At 32.8% G+C, this 22895-nt stretch overlaps 2 protein-coding genes and 1 pseudogene across 8 annotated transcripts; all 3 read left to right on the forward strand.

Moving 5' to 3' along the window:
* The first annotated feature begins 648 nt into the window (after positions 1-648).
* LOC124843747 (Protein kinase superfamily protein) lies at positions 649-2334 on the forward strand. The gene has a single exon (XM_047320560.2). The coding sequence runs from the start codon at positions 785-787 to the stop codon at positions 2162-2164; it is 1380 nt and encodes a 459-aa protein (XP_047176516.2). The 5' UTR covers positions 649-784; the 3' UTR covers positions 2165-2334.
* Positions 2335-7774: 5440 nt separating this feature from the next.
* LOC148203362 (secreted RxLR effector protein 161 pseudogene) lies at positions 7775-8563 on the forward strand (annotated as a pseudogene).
* Positions 8564-13639: 5076 nt separating this feature from the next.
* LOC124843744 (acyl-protein thioesterase 1) lies at positions 13640-22871 on the forward strand. 7 transcript variants are annotated; one of them, XM_047320557.2, is made up of 11 exons: positions 13640-13779; positions 14989-15062; positions 15249-15363; positions 18122-18158; positions 18288-18357; positions 18566-18670; positions 19721-19871; positions 19983-20065; positions 22196-22289; positions 22409-22526; positions 22661-22871. In XM_047320557.2, exons 2-10 carry the CDS (start codon positions 15029-15031, stop codon positions 22494-22496), a joined length of 777 nt encoding a protein of 258 aa, XP_047176513.1. In that variant the 5' UTR covers positions 13640-13779; positions 14989-15028; the 3' UTR covers positions 22497-22526; positions 22661-22871. The 7 variants fall into 7 exon arrangements, with proteins under 7 accessions (XP_047176513.1, XP_047176511.1, XP_087962179.1 ...); XM_047320555.2 differs by having other exon boundaries at positions 13641-13779; positions 22645-22871; XM_047320553.2 differs by adding an exon at positions 14334-14405 and having other exon boundaries at positions 13693-13779; positions 22409-22871.
* The last annotated feature ends 24 nt before the right edge of the window (positions 22872-22895 follow it).

Genomic DNA, 22895 nt, shown 5'->3' on the forward strand with positions numbered 1-22895 from the left:
TTTATTTTTATCAGGTCATCAATAATTACAAAACTTTTTATAGTGATATATATATATATATATATATATATATATATATATATATATATATATATATAATGTGTGACTAATTGACATTTAAAAAGTAAATTTTATATTATTTAATTAAGGGGAACTAAAATACATTTTTTTCTAATTAACATAAAAAAATTGACGATAAAAAATTTCAAATAGAACAAAACACAGGGGTGGCATAAATTTAAAGTATGTATAAATATTTCTTAAGTGTGCAAAACGGGCCGAACTTCCTTTCAAATCAAGAGCAGTTTGGAATTCAACCGTAAGCGGAATTAACTCCAAATCTTGTCGGTTTTTCTGAGTATTGCATATTTATAAATCAAACCAAATACATTACATAAATTTAGAATTTTCAATTCATGAAAAGAATTAACAACGTTGAGCTATGTAAATTATTGGAGATTATTATAATGTCGAACTACCAAACAAAAAAAATTATTTTTTGACGTAAACTATTGGAGATTATTTGCCCTTAAAGCAAGTGAGACAGCAATGAACTTCAATATCTTGATTGATTCTAATCTATTTGAATACATTATAAACTATCCAATATTTTAATTTTTGGCTATTTTGAAGATGGAAATGGTCACCCTTTGCCTTCTCTTTCGTAACCATTTCAAAGAAGAAAAAAAATCATATCTTTTTACTGCACTCACAAGCAAAACTGCTGATCGAATCAACAACTGGGTTCTCAGATTTCCAAAGGTGGAAAAACATTGAGGCTGTTATGTTATGCTTCTTCAGTGAAGCTATGATGGATGAAAGGAGACAGAATATAATCTCTGCTGTATCAGTGATTGCACTGGTTATTCTCATAATTGTTGCTCGTGTCACGTTGAAGCTCTCAAAGGGCTTCTTCCTTATATTTGGTGCCGGTGTTGTTGTTATTCTTGCAGTCTTTGCTTATGTTCTCCTCAGCAAAAGGTTCAACCGCAGGAGGAGGCTATTGGAGTCACAGTTGAAATCCGAAGGCCGAGAACTTCGCATGGAGTACAGTTTCTTGAAGAAAGTTGCCGGCGTTCCCATTAAGTTCAGATACAAGGAGCTTGAGGAAGCCACAGATGGGTTTCAGGCACTGATTGGAAGAGGTGCTTCTGCTTCAGTTTTCAAAGGTATTCTCAATGATGGCACTTCGGTTGCCGTCAAACGAATCGATGGAGAGGAAAGAGGGGAGAAGGAGTTCAGATCAGAGGTTGCAGCCATAGCTAGTGTGCACCATGTGAACCTGGTGAGGCTGTTGGGCTACTGTAATGCTCCGACAGCACCTAGGTACCTTGTTTATGAATATGTCTCAAATGGGTCTTTGGATTGTTGGATTTTTCCCAAAAGGTTATCTCAGAGGCGCCTTGGTGGGTGCTTGCCGTGGAATTTAAGGTACAAAGTTGCCATTGATGTTGCCAAGGGACTTGCTTATCTTCACCATGATTGCAGGTCAAAGATCTTGCACCTTGACGTAAAGCCAGAAAATATACTGTTGGACGAGAATTATAGAGCACTTGTTTCAGATTTTGGTTTGGCAAAGCTTTTTGGAAAGGATGAAAGCCAAAAGGTTGTGTCTGCCATTAGAGGAACAAGAGGGTACTTGGCACCTGAGTGGCTCTTAGAGCAAGGTATTTCGGATAAGACAGACATATATAGTTATGGGATGGTTCTTCTGGAGATTGTCGGAGGCAGAAAAAACGTTTGCTTCGTGGATGATGTAAAGGCCAAGTCCAAAAGAAAATGCCAGTACTTTCCTAAGATTGTGAATGAGAAAGTGAGGGAAGGTAAAGTCATGGAAATTGTTGATCCTAGGTTGTTGGAAGGTGGGAGTGTTGATGAGAGGCAGGTAAAGACACTGGTTTATGTTGCTTTGTGGTGTGTGCAACAGAAGCCAAGATCAAGGCCTAGCATGGCCCAAGTTGTTGATATGCTTGAAGGGCGTGTGAGGGTAGAACTTCCACCTGATACCAGAATGGTTCTTGTTGATTTTCTGTGTGTGGATGACAGTGCAACAGATAGCAGTAGCTTGCAAAGGTTGGACCTTATATCAAATCGAAGAACAGAAAGCGACGTGGAGTGTTCATCTACCTACTCCCATGCTACCACTGTTTTGTCTGGAAGATAGATACCTTAGCTACTCAATTTGGAAAAAAAAGGATGATGTTTTTATGATTTCAGTAATGTTTCTACTAAATTTTTTCATGACATTTAATTGCAGTGTTGGTTTTTTGTCTTTATCAATCATGTATCTTATAGTTTATATTTCTCTGTTACTGTAAATAGTTTTTATGAGAGTTTTAAGGAAGAATAGCATTGCTGTTTATAACTTGTTTGATTATCCGTGTGAATTTGAAATATAGTTCCTAAACTTGTTAGTAAATTATATCACTTGATCATTTCTTTCTATTTGGTGGATCTTCAAACATGTACAGAAAATAGGAATAAAATTTTCTGAAATATTTGCTGGTTTCATTTATTCACGTCAGTGACTAAATTCACCCTGTTTTTCATTGAAATTTTGATCTATGAAACAGACAGTATTGCAACTTTAATGTGTAAGTCAACTCTTAGACTTTCCCATGGATTTGATCAAAACTTACCTAATACGGATTAGATTTGACTAAAAAATTGTCTAAAGTTAAAATGCTTTCTTGGGTCAAAGCTTTTGTAAAAAGAGTTATCAATATCCGATGAAATAAGCAATATAAATAAGTTTCTCTTTACTATGAACTTCATGCAATTAATGTGTAATTATTCTAACCATGTTTGAAATGTCCAATGAGCAGAATTAAACATTTGGAATAAATGAAACAAATTGTAATAAAGATGGGAAAGATGAAGATTCCAAGTTAAGATTAGTTGAAGAGAGCTTTGCACATTGATCTAATGTTCTTATGTTTTCTTTTTCATATTTTTTATTGTAAGTTTTCATTGTTAAATTATATTAATATTTAAAATTGTTTCATGTAATTTAAAGTATAACTTTGATGTAAAGATTCTAATAGGATGATTATTAGAATATAAGGTATTAAAGTTATAGGGATTATTTTAGAGTAATTAAAATTAATTCCTCTTTTCTCACTTCAACAAAGGGCATTTTGATATTTTATTAAAGTTGATTAAATATCATAAAAGAGGGAAAAATGTTTTACTGCAGTTGACATTAAGTTTCTGAAAGAAAAGGAGAAGTAAAGCTCTCAAGAAAAGAAAGGAAACTATGACTTTGACAGAGAAAGACATTCTTTAGAATTTCTATATCATCAAGAAAGCATTAAAAAGAAGTACGAGAAGGGAGAACATTGACAGGAAGAAATTGTATAATGGATCCAGGTAAGTTCTTTTCTACTGTGTATGAGAGAATAGTGAGTATCATGAAAATTCAAGATCCTGTGTGTTTTTCATTCAATTGAAAATTAAAGAATGCTTACAAATGGTATCAGAGCCAAGTTGTGAATTTTATGATTCTCCATGAATGGTAATTTTCTCAATTTTTTGAAACCCTAATTTTTGAACTGTAAAAATTTAGGGATTTTAATTTTTCAGATGTTTAATTATTTTATTGGCATGAAAGAAAATTAAATTTACTGTAATGTGAATTTGATCCAGCCGTAGGGTTTTATTTGATTCGTACACAACAATTTTAATGCCAAAAGTCAAAATCTTGATGAAAGAGAATTCAATTCATTGTCGCAAGTAACGTGAATTTGATTCGTAGGGTTTTATTCAATTCACTGTAACGTGAATTTCATTGCCGCAAGTTTTTTAACTTTTGATTGTTGCATTTACTTGCATGATTGTTTCAATTCACGTGAATTTCATTCACCCTGGAAAATTATTTTTTATTCATTGTTGCATTAAAGCAACTTTAATGTTGCACATTTCCAGCCGCAAGTTTTTTTTTATTTTGCCATAAAGCAATTTTATGGTTGTGCACATGTTCTCACAGTAAAGCACTTTTACTATTGGGCTTATGTTAAATTTTTAACATTGTTGTGCATTGAATGGAAATTAAATGTGAATTAAAAGTTTGAAGGTTTCAAATGCTTTTAACTTGAAGAGTGTATCTACTGACATGTATGATATAATTTTTTGTTTTATGAATTATATGTAATTGTTTATTAATCTTGGATGAAGGAAATTTAAGTTTAATTTCGGATGAGTTATAATTCTAATCAAAATTAAAAGTTTTAGCAATTCCGCTGTTCTTTTAAATTGCTCATGTTATTGTGAAAATTATTCATAATATAAAGGATGTTAAATTATGAATATATATATATATATATATATATATATATATAGTTATTAGTCATTGATATAAGGATGTTATGGATTACCCAAAGGTGAACCATTGTTTAGAATTGATGACATTAAAGTGAGACATTTCATGTACTTAGTAAATATGTTTGTATATCCAAAGATAGCATACATATAGACTTAAGTATGATTGATTGTTTATTAAAGTATATATGGAATTTGTCAGTTTAAGAATCACCCAAAGGTGAACTTAAATGATTACCTATCAGTTTAAGTGTCACCCAAAGGTGAACTTGAATGTATGACTAGTGTAATAATTTGTTTGAATCCATTAATTTTATCAAAGCATTAATGTATGAGCTTGTGTATTATTTCTAGCTTACATGAATTTATCAAGTTTGAGCAACAATGTGGTAAAGTTTAATGGGCTCAATTATGCTGATTGGTCAGAACAAATCCAGTTCCAACTGGGTGTGTTAGACTTGGACATAGCAATTATGATGGATGAAATGCCCGCAGCCATTACAGAGACTAGTACAAGTGATGAGAAGTCTCTTTATGAGGCTTGACATAGGTCTAACAGACTGTCACTAAACTTGATGCGCATGTCTATGGCAGAGAATGTAAAACCTTCTATGCCTAAAACAGAAAATGCAAAGGAATTCATGAAACTAATCAAGGAGTACTCACAATCAGACATAACTGACAAGTCTATTGTAGGAACTCTTATGAGTGAGCTGACTACCAAAAAGTTTGACTGGTCACATCCCATACATGACCATGTAACTGGAATGGTTAATATAGCAGCAAGATTAAAGTCAATGGGAATGGAGGTGAATGAGTCTTTTCTGGTACAGTTTATCATGAACTCTCTTCCTCCTGAATTTGGTTAGTTCCAAGTGAACTATAACACTCTTAAGGATAAATGGAACTTTCAAGAAATCAAAGCCATGTTGGTACAAGAGGAAGGGAGATTGAAGAAAATGAAAGATCATTCTATCCATCTCACAACTCATGAAGGTGTTAGCTTCAATAAAGCCAAATCAAGAAAGAAGAACAAGAAGGACAGAGCTCAAATGAAAGTTAATAAGGGCAATATCTAGAAGGACTAGAAATGTTTCTTTTGCAAGAAAGTAGGTCACTTCAAGAAAGATTGTCCGAAAAGAAAATCTTGGTTCGAAAAGAAAGGTACTTTGTATGTTTCTGTAAGTTTTGAAGCAAATATAATTGAAGTGCCTAATAATACTTGGTGGTTGGATTCTGGAGCTACTACTCATGTTTCTAATATTATGCAGGGATTCCTTTCAATCCAACCCATAAAAGGAACTGAAAAGTATTTATATATGGGGAACAGAATGAAGGCACGGATAGAAGGAATTGGGACTTACAGATTGATTCTAGACACTGGTTATTGTCTGAATCTTGAAAAGTGTCTCTATGTTCCTGGTTGTGCTAGGAATTTAATTTCTGTTACAAAGTTGGATTATTTGGGTTTTAACTTTAAGATTGAAAATGGTATTTTTCATTTGTATAAACTTTTGTACTATTATGGTTCTGGTACATTATTGGATGGTTTATATCGTTTAAATCTTGATGTTAATTTTTCTAAATCCCTGTTTAATGTTGAACATGTTGTTGATAGAAATTGTGGTGCAGGAAAAGAATGTTCTGCTTTCTTATGGCATAAAAGATTGGGTCACATATCCAAAGAAAGGATGTTGAGGTTAGTGAAAAATGAAATTTTACCTCAATTGGATTTTGATGACTGGGATGTATGTATTGATTGTATTAAGGGTAAACAAACAAAACACATATCAAAATATCCCGCCACAAGAAGTAGTCAACTTCTTGAGTTAATACACACTGATATTTGTGGTTCATTTGCAAAGTTTCTTGAAAGTCGGGGTATATGTGCACAATATACAATGCCCGGTACACCACAACAAAATGGTGTAGCAGAAAGGCGGAATCGTACTCTTATTGATATGATTAGGAGTATGTTAAGTCATAGTAATATTCATTTATCTTTGTGGATGTATTCATTAAATACTGCTGTATATCTGGTTAACAGGGTTCCTAGCAAAGCAGTTTCTAAAACTCCTTATGAACTATGGACTGGAAGGAAACCCAGTTTGAGATATCTTCATGTTTGGGGTTGTCCAACAGAAGTAAGGTTATACAATCCACATGAAAAGAAGCTTGATGCAAGAACCATTAGTGGTTACTTCATCGGTTATCCTGAAAAATCAAAGGGATATAGATTTTATTGCCTTAATCATAGTACAAGAATAGTTGAGGCTAAAATTGCTCGATTCATTGAAAATGGTCAATTTAGTGGGAGTGAGGAATCACTAATAGTGGATATTCAAGAGCATACTGATAGTGTTTCTACATCTAATGTCTCTTCTGAAGTTGTTATCCCTCTTGTTGTATCACAGTCACACAACAAGCAGAGACAACAAGTTAATGTTCCAATCCCACAAAATGAACATATAAATGTTGAGCCAATTGACAATGAGCAAGTTACAAATGAGCAAGTTACAAATGAGCAAGTCATAAATGAACAATTGATAGAGGAACCACAAGAAGCTGCATTAAGAAGGTTTGTAAGGGAGAAAAGACCTGTTATTTCGAATGATTATGTGGTTTACTCTATTGAACATGAATGTGACTTAAGCATTGATGAGGATCCAGTCTCTTTCAGACAAGCCATGGAAAGTAATAATTCAGAGAATTGGTTGAATGCTATGAAAGAAGAATTAAAATCAATGGATGACAATAAAGTATGGGATCTAGTTGAATTGCCTAAGGGTTTAAAAATAGTCGGTTGTAAATGGGTCTTTAAGACTAAACATGGCTCAAAAGGCAATATTGAAAGGTATAAAGCTATATTAGTCGCCAAAGGTTTCACTCAAAAGGAAGACATTGACTACAAAGAGACCTTCTCTCTTGTTTCTAAGAAGGACTCTTTGAGAATTGTTTTGGTTTTGGTGGCTTATTATGATTTAGAGCTTCACCAAATGGATGTAAAGACCGCTTTTCTGAATGGTGACTTAGAAGAGGAAGTTTATATGGACCAACCAGAAGGTTTCACAATAACAGGAAAAGAAAATTTAGTGTGTAAATTGAAGAAATAAATATATATGGACTGAAACAAGCTTCCCGACAATGGTATCTAAAATTTAATGATACCATAACTTCATATGGTTTTGTAGAGAACACCGTTGACCGGTGTATATATATAAAGATCAGTGGGAGTAAGTTTGTTATATTGGTTCTATATGTTGACAACATTCTTCTTACTGCTAATGATGTTGGTATGTTACGTGATGTAAAGAAGTTTCTCTCTGGCAATTTTGAAATGAAAGATATGAATGAGGCATCTTATGTGATAGGAATAGAAATATTTCGTGATAGATCACAAGGATTGTTAAGTTTGTCTCAAAAAGGCTATATTAACAAAGTGTTAGAGAGATTCAGAATGAAAAAATGCTCTCCTGGAGTAGTTCCAATTCAAAAAGGGGATAAGTTTAGTCAAATGCAATGTCCCAAGAATGATTTGGAACGAAAAGCCATGAAGTCTATTCCTTATGCGTCAGTGGTTGGGAGTTTGATGTATGCTCAAACTTGTACTCGGCCAGATATCAGTTTTGTTGTTGGAATGTTAGGCCGATATCAAAGTAATCCCGGAATGGATCACTGGAAAGCTGCAAAGAAAGTTCTTAGGCACTTACAAGGTACCAAAGAATACATGCTCACCTACAGAAGGTTAGATCATCTTGAGATGGTTGACTACTCGGATTCAAACTATGCTGGATGTGTGGATTCAAGAAAATCCATATTTGGGTATGTTTATCTATTAGTTGGAGGAGCAATTTCTTGGAAAAGTGCAAAACAATCAGTCATTGCTACTTCCACCATGGAGGCTGAATTCATGGCATGCTTTGAGGCCACGGTTCATGCTTTGTGGTTGCGGAACTTTGTATCGAGGCTTGGCATTATTGACAGTATTGCTAGGCCGATAAGGATTTATTGTGATAATTCTGCAACCGTCTTCTTCTCTAAAAATGACAAGTACTCAAAGGGTGCTAAACACATGGATTTGAAATACTTGTCGGTCAAAGAAGAAGTGAAGAAACGTAGAGTGTTAATTGAGCATATTGGTACGGATTTGATGATAGCAGATATGTTAACTAAAGGACTATCGCCCAAAACTTTTATTGGCCATGTTGAAAGTATGGGCATTATGGATAAGTCAATATTAACATGATGATGTTATATATCTATATGGATATGTATAGTTATATGTTTGTACTGTCATGACACTTGTGAATTCAATTAAAGTTATGTTTCTCTTTATTCTATTACTATCCACATTAAGTTATATACATGTATTATTGATTGTGGTAACATGTTATATCTCTTTTAGAGACATGAAAGTTAAAAGATTGATTAAAGTTATGTTGAGTTGGTTTAATTATGTGATACATGGAAGGAATGTTGTTGTTCATGACTTTTGCCCGCCATGATCCGATCATTTCAATTCATATAAGGATGATGACTTGATAATTCTAATGAATGATGCACACTTAAAGTTTAGTTTTAGATCTTCAAGTCATCACATGAACCAAGTGGGAGAATGTTAAATTATATTAATATTTAAGATTGGTTCATGTAATTTAAAGTATAACTTTGATGTAAAAATTATAATGTGATGATTATTAGAATATAAGGTATTAAAGTTATAGGGATTATTTTAGAGTTATTAAAATTAATCCCTCTCTTCTCACTTCAATAAAGGACATTTTGATATTTTATTAAAGTTGATTAAATATTATAAAAGAGGGAAAAAGGTTTTACTTCAGTTGACGTTAAGTTTCTGAAAAGAAAAAGAGAGAAGTAACGTTCTCAGGAAAAGAAAGGAAACTGTGACTTTGACAGAGAAAGACATTCTTCAGAATTTCTATATCATCGAGAAAGCATTAGAGAGAAGTAAGAGAAGGAAGAACATTGACAGGAAGAAATTGTATAATGGATATAGGTAAGTTATTTTCTACTGTGTATGAAAGAATAGTAAGTATCATGAAAATTCAAGATCCTGTGTTTTTCATTCAATTGAAAATTAAAGAATTGCTTACCTTCATTGCTTTTATTTTATCATAAGATTGTTAAGGATTTAGAGAACTATTTATGATTCAAAGTTTTTTTTAATAAATTAAAATATGATTTAATATGTTAAAATGTTTCTAGTTTTGTTAAAAAATCTAATATTTTTTTTAATCCATTGAAGTGTTGAATTAATCTATTAAAATTAATTAAAATATAAAATTAAACATTTGACTTTAATCACATATTTTAACATTTTTAATTGATTAAAATTATTCAAGTCATACATTTGTTTAAAATTATTTTAGACTTATTCTTGTTTATAAATATATTTTTCACTCGTATCATAGTTCAAGAAATTTGAAAAAGTTGTTGTTTCTCATTTTTAAAAATGGATAAAAGTTCAAATATCCTTTTTTTGACTCTATCCTATAATTCTAACATCTCTTCCATACAAAATATGTGAGTAACACAAATTATAAAATATAAATTATTAACAAAAGATAATTAAATTATCATATATCACAGCATTAGTAGTTAACAAGGATTATGTGAGTTATTAGTGGAGTTGTACCTTTTTAATGGACTCTTGGATTATAACTCTGCTTGCAAAAACCTATTTACCATTGTCATAGACACATTATGAGTGTGGACCCCATCAAGTAATATGTAATTTCACTTTTAGACTTGAAGTAAAAGAAAAATGGTTTAATACCTATTTTGGTCCCTCTTTTCGTAGGGTCTGTTCAAAGTGATCCTCCTTTTTTTCAAAAGTTCACTAACATCCTAGTTCTCGCAAAAACGATACACGTTAGTCCTTTTTGGTTACGGCGTTAAAAAGACTAACGGCACAGCTGTCCAGCTGGCACAAAACTGATGAGTTGTACTGTTTTGGTTGAGGTGGCACTGTGACTTCATTATGTGTTAAAATAAAATAATTTAAAATGATTTAAAATTAGGGTTCAACCATCAGCTCGCGATTTCGGGGTAAAATCAACTCGCGATTTCGGGGCGATTTAGGGTTCAACAATCAGCTTTCCAAGAGTGCAGATTTTGATTATTAGTGAAATCAAGTTCGTGGTTCGTCGAAGAGCGGAGATTGTTCTCAAATCAGACCACACATCTGCCTTTCTGTCATAAAAAATTCCAGAACCTGACAAAACAAGGGTCTTCAACCATGCTTGGTGACTCGATTCAAGAAAGATTGATTCTATGTCAGGAAAGTGGATATGTGTATACTGAAGTACAAGAGCAACACCTGCTGGCTTTATTCCCTGATACAATGCAGAACAAACCTCATCTGCTAGATGCTGAGGCTCCTACAGTCGTTTGGCAAATACATCAGCCACACGAGAGAGCTTGCTTAAACCCACAACTCTTTGGCCAGAAGGGACATATCCCACATGACACTTGATTTGGAATGGCAGCAAGCAAGACTCACAATAGGAATAAAGGTCAAGGTCTCGGACAATCACTAGTCCACCTTCATAAATCCTTCAGAACAACAGTAGCACGAATTTCCAACAATCCTAACCTTTACTTTTAGATTTGAGAACAAATGTAGCACGAATCACCAACAACCCTAACTTTGCTTTTTAATTTGGGAAAAACAACTATGAATCCCTTTGCTTTCAGGATGAATCAGCAATTCACAGTGCCACCTCAACCAAAACTGTACAACTCATCAGTTTTGTGCCAGCTGGACAGCTGTGCCGTTAGTCTTTTTAACGCCGTAACCAAAAAGGACTAATGTGCATCGTTTTTGCGAGAAGTAGGATGTTAGTGAACTTTTGAAAAAAAGGAGGACCACTTTGAACAGACCCTACGAAAAGAGGGACCAAAATAGGTATTAAACTAAGAAAAATAAATGGTGTATTGCTAGTCACATTTAAATAGACATCATTTTCAACATTTTGATTAATATAAATAAGAGTTAGATTTCATGGATAATTTGCTATTAAGTATATATATATATATATATATATATAGAATTATTTTTTTTGTCAATTTTATTTAATCTGAAACTTATTCTTTTCAGTGTTAAATGTAGTTCTAATTTTCCTAGTTTATATTTAATTTAATATTTTTTTATGATACCATCTAAATTTTTAACGCAAATTTACGTGTTAACAATATTTTTGGTTTTTTCTCATGTGATCGTTATGTATATAATGAGAATTCGACTTTAACTAAATTCGTTAGGTAAAACTCTTAAGTGAAATAATTATTTTCAATTCGATGTACATTCACTAGTCTAAAAAACAACACTCATGTTAGTTTTATTTTTGGAATGAAAAAGTTTGATCTCTCCAAAAAAAAAATAATCACATTCATAGAAATTATTATTAAAAATAATAATCACATTCATAAAAATTATTGTAAAAAATATAATTGTTCTTTATTGTCAATTATATGTTGAAATATATATATATATATATATATATATATATATATAACAATAATGAATATATTACAAACTCATTCCAAATGAATTTTATAAAGAAATGTTTTATAACTGAGACAAATAATGTCATTTTCTATTAGTTTTATAATGTCTTTCGTATTTTATATAGGAGATTATGAAGATATTACTTATTTCTATATATTTCATATAAACAATAATAAGGATGTCTCAACTTATTAAAATCATATTGATAATTTGACTCATATTTTTAGTATAAACTTGACATATTGATAATTTGATTCATTTTTCATATAAACTTGAAATATTGATAATTTCACTTATATTTTTCATCTATTTAGTTTAGAAGATGTCATTCTAACAAGTGTTAGTTTTATAAGTACACCTCAACAATAATATCTCAATTACGTAAAAATAAAAATTTAAGTAGTTAATATGGTTTTTTAACAACAAATTAAAGATTAGGATTAGTACGCTGTTTCGAGTAATCTACCTCAAAAGTAAGAATGAAGAAAACCATATATATTATAATTGTTTTCTTTTTTCATATTATCGGTTTTGAATTTTGTGATCTTTATAGTGCAAAGTCAATAATTATTGAATTTAATAGTCTTATCATGTTTCCTTACATAAAATTCCTAAACATCTTATTTATATGTTTCTATTTTCTTGAACTACTCTTTTTATTATTTATACTTTTTTTATAAGATGTTTTCACATCAATAACACTCTTGTTGTAATTTATTACTCAATTTTGTGTCAATAATATAAATTCATTTTGCAGTTAAAAGAAGCAATATTGTATACTTTTGTGTGGATCAGTATATAAATTTATATTACGATTAAATAAGGTAGTAAATTACATTTATTTGTTTTTTGTTCTTTATAGTTTGAAATATTTATTGACACTTTTATGAACACTATCATCAATAGTTTTAAAAATAAGGTTTAATGTCTCGGTAGGTCCTTATTTTCGGCGTGAATCTCAAATAGGTTCCTTTTCTTTTCGGCGTCTCAATTGGGTCCCCATTTTTGTAAAATTGTAACAATTAGGGGTCTGCCGTCAAATTGGACAAACGGCCGTTTAATTGTTTCTTACGTGTCAGATGGGAATCATGCCACGTGTCATTACTAAAAACACTGTTCATGCCACGTAAGAAACAATTAAACGGCCGTTTGTCCAATTTGACGGCAGACCCCTAATTGTTACAATTTTACAAAAATGGGGACCCAATTGAGACGCCGAAAAGAAAAGGGACCTATTTGAGATTCACGCCGAAAATAGGGACCTACCGAGACATTAAACCTAAAAATAAATTACAAACCTAGACAAACATAAATATATACTCGGTTTATACCTTGCATTGAAAAAAAAAGCATAATATTTTTAAGAAAAAAATATTTTCGATCAAAAGTATCTTAAAAACTTAAAGAAATTAATTATTATTACCCGTACTCTTTTTAATATTGAAATAATATTTTTATGGTACTGACAAATCACATAAATAAGATTAAATAATCTTGATTTTGTTCTAAATATTTTTCTTGCATATCTTGCTGTCAAAGCAAAAAGGGTAGATCTGGACCACACGGGATTTCCGATCTCGTACCAATTGAATCGTGCAGCGTCTTCTGACACACTCCACTATAGTTGTTGCCTATCCTAGTCAACAATACGTGGCATTCACATATCCATCACTGATTTACATCCAACGGTCGCTGTGCACCGATTAGTCAACTTACGTGTACATAACAAAATTTAACTAAATTCATAATACATTTGAAAAATTCACAGTAAGTGGTGTGTGTTTTATTTTTTATTTTTTTATTGTTTATAATAATTTATCATTTATATGGAAGAAGGGGAAAATAAGAAAGTTAAAAACAAGGAGACAACCAAATCAACACAAAGCTGTCATTTTTTTGGTATCAGGAGTTACGCGACATCAACAACAGAGGTTGGTTTTTCTATAACTACAGTTGTTCGTCTTAGCATTCTTTTTTTATGTTTTTGCAGTACAATCACTTCTCAACAGAGGTTTGTGCATTTTCTTTTTTTACTTTAAAATTAATTGTGTAGCTTGAGTTTCTTTTTTTTTTTGTTTTGTGTGTTCTGCTTCGGAATTGTGGCTGGTGCTTTGTATGCAGTGGAATGTGGATTTATTAATTTTATTTCTAGCCATGATTCTCCTTGATATAATCTTTGATGAGATTTACTGTCAAATTTTATTTTGTTCTTTTTTGGGGATTTGTATAGGTTCACTGGGGTGTTTTGGATCCTTGTTTAAATTTGACCTAGTTCTAACATTGAGGTCAGAGCACAAATTGGTATATACTTGCATTAGTATGGTTTCTTTTTGTATAATATTATTTTAAAATCTCTTAAACTTTTCGGACTTCTTTGAACACATTTTAAGCACCAGATTGGGAACCATTTTGTTTTTTATCTTGTGTGTTTTTTGTATTGAATAATAGTGTTCTTTTGTTGTTTGTTTGGTTTAATGTTTTGCAGTCCTAGTGAACAGAGAAAGTCAACCCATCAAAAGCTCTGATTCCCTTCTCTACTTCAGTTTTCCCAGACATTGTAATACCTGTTTTTCTTGTGTTACTCAGAGTTTCATTTTACTGGTTTTGGAAATGAAATCTTATCTGGTTCCTTCCTTTTCAATGATTAAAACAGAGCAAACCTCCTATAAGCTCTGATGTTTGCAAACACGTTGTTGTCTTTTAAATTTGATGTTCTCATGTTCTTCTACTGTTGTAATTTCAACATTTGAGAAATCTGGATAATTTAAACCAGTTTAATATTTGGCTCAACTTGATAGGTTGCCATATTGGTGTATACCTCTTTGAAAGTGGATTTAGGTTTAATTCTACCAGATAAAATTGGCTTGCAATATGTACCCACTTATATACTATAATTTTACTACATTTCTAGTTGGCATGGGATTTCTAACAGTACCTTTGTGTGTATTTCTGAGGTTTGTGAAGACTTGAAATACAACTTCTGCTTCAAATTAAGATACTTAATTATTGAATTCTTAAATATTCTGATAGTTATATCTTTTATGTTTATGTGGGGCTGGATCTTCATTTACTCTGGACTTGTTACCATTACTGGTCTTGTCCACTTAACTTAGATTTTTTGTATCGATGTCAAATTGCAGCCCTAGGACTGATCATTAGGTGTTTTTTATAGAGGCTAAAATGAGCTTTGCTGCACCATCACTCGGTTCTGTTGGTAAGTATCTTCTTTGTAGTATGCCTGCTACTTCAAGGTGTAATTTATTGAATTCTATCGGGCAGTATCTCGCAGTTCTGAAGATGGATTAATGGGTTTAACATTGGTGGATTTAAGGATCACAATTGATATCCCATCTTGTTTTCTTTTGGTGATTACTCATTCTTTATTGTGGATCTATTTTAGGTGGCAGATCTGCTGGAAGAGCATTTGAGTTTGGAAGAACCTATGTTGTCAGGCCTAAAGGTAAACACCAAGCAACTATAGTTTGGTTGCATGGCCTCGGGGATAATGGCTCCAGGTGACATGACATTTCCTATTGCTCTATTCCAAATTTATTCGCGCACACACATATACATGGAAATTAATTTGTGGTTTGGAGATATGTTTCTATGCTCTTTTTATTTTTCAGTCATTGTTTATGATTGTGACCGTTTATTGTTGCCAAGGATACTTGTGAATTGAAAGAATACGTTAAATTCCATAACAATCATATTTTGTACACATCCTCAAGTTGAAACATTAAATTATATGCACCAAGCTTGGTGCGGATAAATTGAATTCTAGGTTCTCTTAAGGATTTAGTGACATTGCCTGCATGTTGGTCGTTAGAGCTGATAAATATAGTGCGTAGTTCCTAGGATAACAGTTTCTCCCTGATAAAATGACAATCAGTCTTTGGTCCTTTCATGAAGCACAATATTGAAAGCAGTATGAAGGTTGCCTAATTATCACAATACAGCTTCATCTAGTTAACTTCACAAAATTTCAACTCTTGAAGGACTTTTTTAATCCACACCAGTTCACAAGTGACCAAATAAGTATGCACCTTTTGCATTGATTGGGCAACAATATTTTTCATTCTTGATCTTTCAAGAGACAATATTACCTACAATGAATATACAATATTTTGTGGTGGATCTTTTGTCAATGGGACAATCAACCCATTCTTCATCACAATACCCTATAATTTGAGTATTTCTTTGTACTCATACAACAATCCTTGTCCAAGAGCTTTTTTGATATATCTGAGAATGTGAGTTAGAACATTCTTATGATCAAAATGAGGATTTTGCATGAATTGACTGACAACTTCGACTACATAAGAAATATCATGTCTTGTAATATTGAGAGAAATGAGTTTTCTCACCAGCCTATATCTTTTCAGATGTGAAAAAGTTTCACCTTGGTCCACTATCAACTTTTGATTTGGATCAATAGGCTTGTAATTTGCTGACCCTGTCACCTCTAGAATGTCAAGAGCATGTTTTCTTCATGAAAGAATAACTCGTTCCTTTAACTGAGCCACTTTAATACTTCCCAAGAGAAGTACCACGATAGAAAACTGTATGATCTGCCTCACTTTGTTTCTTTCCAAAAACTTACATAATATGACTGCATTTACCAAACCAAGCTTGGAGTGATTGCTTATACCATAGAGAGAGAGACGTGATTTACACACTAGACCAAACTCCCCTTGAGCTATGTAAATTTTCTCCTCAGGATCATCATGATAGAAAACATTTTTAATGTTAAGTTGGTGAAGTAACCTATGGTGAATTATAGTCATTGTAAGGAAAAACCTGACTGTGTTGATCTTGGCCATTATAGGAAAAGTATCACAATTGTCAAGTCCATAAATTCACATTCTTCAGCAACCGATTGAGCTTTACGACTATCAACTTCCCTAGTAGGACCAACTTTAATAGACCTATATGCAACCAACTGTCTTCTTTTCGGAGGGAAGAGAAACAAATTCCCACATGCCACTGCTTGAAAGAACATGCATTTCATCAATTATGACTTGTTGCTATCAATGATGATTAAGTGCCTCATTAATAGTTTTAGGAATTGTGGTGGTAGACAGAAACACACTTCCCAAAAGAAGTATGATAGTAGAAGAACATGATGGAGGTCGATGATGATAACTCCCAAAATTATAAGTAGGACATGGATTGCATGTAGACAAAATATCTTTCCTAAGAGCAATAGGCCAATTTGAAGTGGAGCCATTTGAAAGAGTTGATGGAGAAGGATCCATGGCATGGGAAGTTGTTGGAGAAGGATCTAAATAATGAGACTTCAGGAAGGGTGGGTGGAGCTGTGTCCTGCCTTGGTATGTAAGGAGAGGTGGTGGAGTAATGTTAGACTGGTTTTCATTTGGGTTGGAGTTAGAAGTTGAAATCAACAAAGGAACAAAGGTTGGAACAGAGAGAACCTGTTGAATGTGGTATCAACTTGAGTTTGGATGTGATATCAAATCAGAGAGATGCATGTTCAGCTGATGTATATTTTATATATATGAAAAAGGAAGAGTACATTACAGGGAAAAATTATATCCTATAACACTCAACTCTTAGGTTAGGTATATACACCCAAAAAAGTAGCTTTATGATAGCTGACAAACACAATAACAGTCATACTTTTAGTACTCATGAATCTTGTCTGTTTAATTTGTTAACTGCTTTTACTGGTTCAGGGTTTTTTCTTTTTTTTTTTCAATTTGTAACCCCTTTTATTTAATTCAATTTGTTGTATGTCATTTCACTGAGAACTGTTACTATTGATACTCAGGAGATTCTGGTAAACACCATAGAGGTGGGAATTATGGTTGGAATTTGAATTTTAACATTCAAATTTCCCTCTTCATCTAAGGACCAATACTAGATAAAACCGTCTAGATTAGGAGTTTGGTTTTCATTTCATTTATAGCATATGCATTTGAGGGTGACTTCTCCTGTAAATAGCCATGCTTCTCCTCATGTAAAGCAACCTTTTGATATATAAAATTGAGACCTTTCTTTGGAGTGTTATCTTGGTTCTTAGGAGTCAAATGGTGATTCAACACTAGGAGCTCTTATCTTTTGATTCTCATTTTCTAAATTCTGTGCCCTATCATAGAAAGGGGATTCATAAGAGTGGCACATGTTATTGAAAAAGGGAAAGAACAGGGTGAACCATTATAGTGTCGACTTAATTTGATGTTTTAGCATTGTTTTAATTTTAATAACGAGTTTTGACTTGGAGAACAAAACTCATTTTCTGCTTTGCTTATGCAGTTGGTCCCAGCTTCTAGAGACCCTTCCTATTACAAATGTAAGCACACAGAACTTTTAACTGTTAATAGGGGAACGCATTTTGCTTATGCGTTGTTTTATATTCTTGGGATATGCATGATCATCTTGGTAGTAATTTAAAAGAGCATTGTTTAAATGTATGATGCAGATTAAATGGATATGTCCAACTGCTCCTACCCGGCCAATATCTATTTTTGGTGGCTTTCCATCTACTGCTTGTAAGTTTTATTGTTTTTAGGCCCTTAGAGGGACAATCAACATCTATAGTTAATGTATTATAAGCAGGCTTATGTGCTTCAACATTGAAGTTGTCACATGGAGCGTAGAAGTGCATTTGAGGACAGAGAGCACTTTGGGTTTTAGATCTTGTAATAACCTTAAATTGGTCTTGATAAGTTTCTTATCTATAACTTTCATATCTCTTAGGGTTTGATGTTGGAGAGATTTCAGAAGATGCTCCCGATGATCTTGAAGGATTGGATGCTTCAGCTGCGCATGTTGCAAATTTGTTGTCTACAGAGCCTGCAGACAGTGGGTTTCTCTTTCAACATTTTTGTCTAGTTTATGTTCCATACAGCTTCCTTTAGTTTTTGAGTATGGTGATGCCATGTTCGCTTGACACAAAGCTTATTTTCATGCTAGATTATCATAAAAGTTAGAACTTAACAATTGAACTCTTGCACATTTTTTCTTATGAATATCTTTTAATTACTTAAGAAGAAAATAAGTTATCTTGGACTGATCTTTGATTTGTCAAAGATATCTTGCATAAACTTGCACACCAAAAGGTATAAAAGAATAAAGATATAGACACAAGTGTATTACAGTAAATAAAAGCTTAAGAACATTTTGCATACTTTAGTACAATAAATTCATATTTGGTTAGCTTATTTGGTGAAGTGATTGATTTTTTGCCTGCTTTCTATTGAAAATTTGAAAACCATTTACTAAAGGTAAACTTGTGAACCTTATACCAACACTATATTGATATTGTAAAGCTGCATGACTTTGAGATCCCATGTCAGCAAACATCAGTTTTTGAATGTGCAGGAAAAGAATATGCAAATTTGATCCACATAACTTATTTTGAGATCTACCACGTGTTCTACTTATCATTTAATTATGCATGTACGTGGTTGTTAGCCACATATCCCAATTAGCTATCTATTTGGAAGAAATATGAATGGCTCAAAGAGCCAATATTGCCTGTCTCTGATATGAGCTTAGTAAATTCCTCAGATTTGAGGTCAAGGATACCTTCAAAAAGGAAACAGAGAAGCTGATAATTCTCTTACCCTTTTTATTCATAACCATTCATGGTTTATCATTGAGAGTTGGTAAAATTTGTTTGTTATTATGCGATAATTTTGGTCTATCTGGTTAAATTTGTAAAATGTTCCTAGAGCTGCCAACGTCAATGGTGTAAATCCTCAATTTCAGATGCTGTTAAATGAAGGGAATTTTGAATTAATTATGCATAACTTTTACTGTTATTACGTTTCTTGGTTGTATAATTCTTTTCAATCACAGGAAACGAATTATTGAGTTATAATAATTTGTAGTCTGATATATCTATGACAGTTAAGCTTGGTGTGGGAGGGTTCAGCATGGGAGCTGCTACTGCCCTGTACTCCGTGTCCTGCTTTACTGCTGGGAAATATGGGAATGGGACTGCTTATCCTGCCAACCTAAGTGCAGCTGTTGGTTTAAGTGGCTGGCTTCCATGCTCAAAGTCTGGTCTTCTGACAATATTTCAACTTCTCATGTTACTTCGATTCAACCCCCCTTCCTTCTGCTTTCTATATTACTTAATGAAATTGCTATATTTCTATTCTTCGCATAGGACCTTGAGCAACAGGTTACAAGGGATAGATGAAGCTAGAAGGCGTGCTCAATCCTTTCCTGTTTTGCTGTGTCATGGAAAAGGTAAATCTATCAAAAATAAAATATACTTTTTTTGTGAAATAAGTGGTCTTATAAAGTAGATTTTAATTTTGACTAAACACTACAAAAGCAGAATACAGGATGCGGTTTGCACCTATGTTATAATTTGGCTATATCTTTAGTCGACATAGAATCTTCAACACACCTCCTCGTAGTGAGGATGAGTCATTTTAAGTCTGAGATTAAATATTTATGGGTGATCTGAAAGTGTGTCGCGTGATAGACCCAACAACCCTGGTTCGAATTGATGCAATGCCATTATAGAAAGTGAACTTTAAGCTTATCTTAATTTCATAAAACTTGTTTACAAGGTGAGATTTGCACTTATATAGTCTATATGGATCTCCATTAAGTGGAAAGAAAAGTGTTAAATTACAACTAGAGGCTCGATTAAAAGTCTAACATAATGGAAATTGTTAAACTATAAGAAAAAAGTGAAGCATTAAGTTTGAAATCGTGTTTTTCTGTGACAACACGAATAATTTATTTATATTAAAAGAATGAAATCAATACATTAAATAAAGAAAGTTTTATATAATAATAAATATATGATACTAGATTAAAATTCCGTAATAATAATAACAATAACACACACACACACATGATCTTGATGTTTCTAATTACAAAGATATAATCTTGATATCTATAATTATAAAGTCGGAGCATATAAGTCTTATGTGCTCATCTTTCTAGAGATGTGATTGATCTTTGGTCTTAGAGACTTAGAGAATATGTCTACCAACTGTTCACTAGAGTTGACAAATTTAATGGTGGTATCCCCAAATTCCAACTTTTGTCATGTGAAATGACAATCTACCTCAATATTCTTTGGTTTTTCATAAAATTCATGATTTTAAGCAATACATAATGCTGCTTGATTGTCATATATAATATGCTTTTCAGAATTTTCTTCAAATCTAAGTTATTTGAGAATTTGTTTTAGCCATGTGAGCTTGCAGGTGTCTGAAGCCATTACCTTGAATTCAGCTTTTGTATTTGATGACATTTTGTTTATTACTTTCCAAGATATTAAATTACTCACAACAAGAACACAATATCCTGAAGCGGAGTGGCCATCACTGGGTGGGTGGGAATACCCAACTAGCAATAGAGTACACAACAATTCGAGTACTCCCCTTGTCTTCATAAATAAGGTCTTTGCCAAGAGTATTCTTAATATATGCTAGAATCCATACTATTGCATCCCAAGCCTCTTGAGAAGGAAAGTTAAAAAAATGACTAACTACACTCACTGCAAAGACAATGTCTGGACGAGTGATGTGAGATAATTTAGCTTACCAAATAATTGTTTGTGTCTCCTTGGGTCTAAATAAACTAATTTGGTGAGGTACAAGTTTTATGTTTGGATCCATTGGTATGTCTACTGACTTAGCATTAACTTCCCTATTTCTTCTAAAATCTCCGGTTTTAAGTCACTGCTTTTGGCCAGCGTGTTGGATGGTTCTGTAGATTGGTGTTGGGTGATCTTGGCCTTGTGGTCGTTGGAGTGAATAGAGGTCGTTGGAGCACAGAAGGGTGCAAAAAACAAAACCCTCCACCAGAAACTGTGGGTCCATTGTGCCAAGGGGGCACTAGATATCGTGTTAAACTATATGAAATAGCAAATCACCTGGATGTACATATAGCACCAGCGTTGTGATAAAAATTATGCAAGTTCTGTTGGGTTTTGCTTAGATTTTTCATGGAATAGAATTTGGACTAAATAAGTTTCATGAAGAGTTGTTTTAATCACAACATAAGTTGATCGAGAAGTGGGTCACCTAAGTAGGTGATTTGCTATTTTCTTTGATTTCAAAATTCATGCTTTTGCAAAATGCTGCAAAAACATTTCTTTATTTAATGTATATTCAGGCAGACACCCCTTATTATTTATATGTTCCGTTAATAATTACCATTGGTTAATGTTTAAGACTGTTAATCTAGGTTGAATAAAATTTTCTATGTATTTTGTAGGGTAAAATCCATACAATCATTTTATAATGTGCTCTGGTTGTGTTCGAAATTAAGCTCGTTTTCGCCAACATTAAGGCTATTGCTTGGTAATTCAACTTTGAATTGTGGAGTGAATAACATTTGTATTTATTTTCTCAGGTGATGATGTTGTTCCCTATAAATTTGGTGAGAAGTCATCGGGGTGCTTAAGTTCAACTGGATTTGGGGATGTAACTTTTAAAGCTTATAATGGGTAATAAACGAAAATCCCTGTGATAGATTTCGTCCTACTTTTTTTTATAAAATCTTCTTTATCCCATGCTAAATTTTAGTTTTTTCTAAACTTTTCTTTTGGTTCTACATATTAAAAAGGCTTGGACACTACACAATTCCAGAAGAGATGGATGAGGTTTGTGCTTGGCTAACATCAAAATTGGGCCTTGAAGGGAAAACAGCGTAGGTAGCCAGCAAAGGAAGCAAAATGTGAAAAGTAATTCTTTTCCTCTTTGGTCAATTGTAATTTTGTTATGCCAGATTTGATTAGATTCCTGCTCTGATGACATGCATAATATATTCTCAACCCATTTTGTATAACACTTGGCCTGAAGGCATCTTTGGAACAAGGTACTGTCATTGAAACAAAAACTTGCTGGCAAGTATGGGGATGGAATGCTGCTAATATATTGTGCTGAAGAGGATCTACAATGGCAGTAGGGTTTTCGTTTTGTTACATAATCTTCCTTGAATGAGCTTCCAAGTGGGACTTATTACTGGAGGTGTACTTGGTTTTGGTTTTGTATAAAATCAAACAAAATATGTGGATTAGATTTTGAAACTTTCATTCTTTTTAAAAGTTCAG

This window comes from Vigna umbellata, chromosome 2 (genome assembly GCF_029865625.1).
Source record: "Vigna umbellata cultivar VRB3 chromosome 2, Vumbellata_1.0, whole genome shotgun sequence".
In the NCBI taxonomy this organism is placed as follows: Eukaryota; Viridiplantae; Streptophyta; class Magnoliopsida; order Fabales; family Fabaceae; genus Vigna; species Vigna umbellata.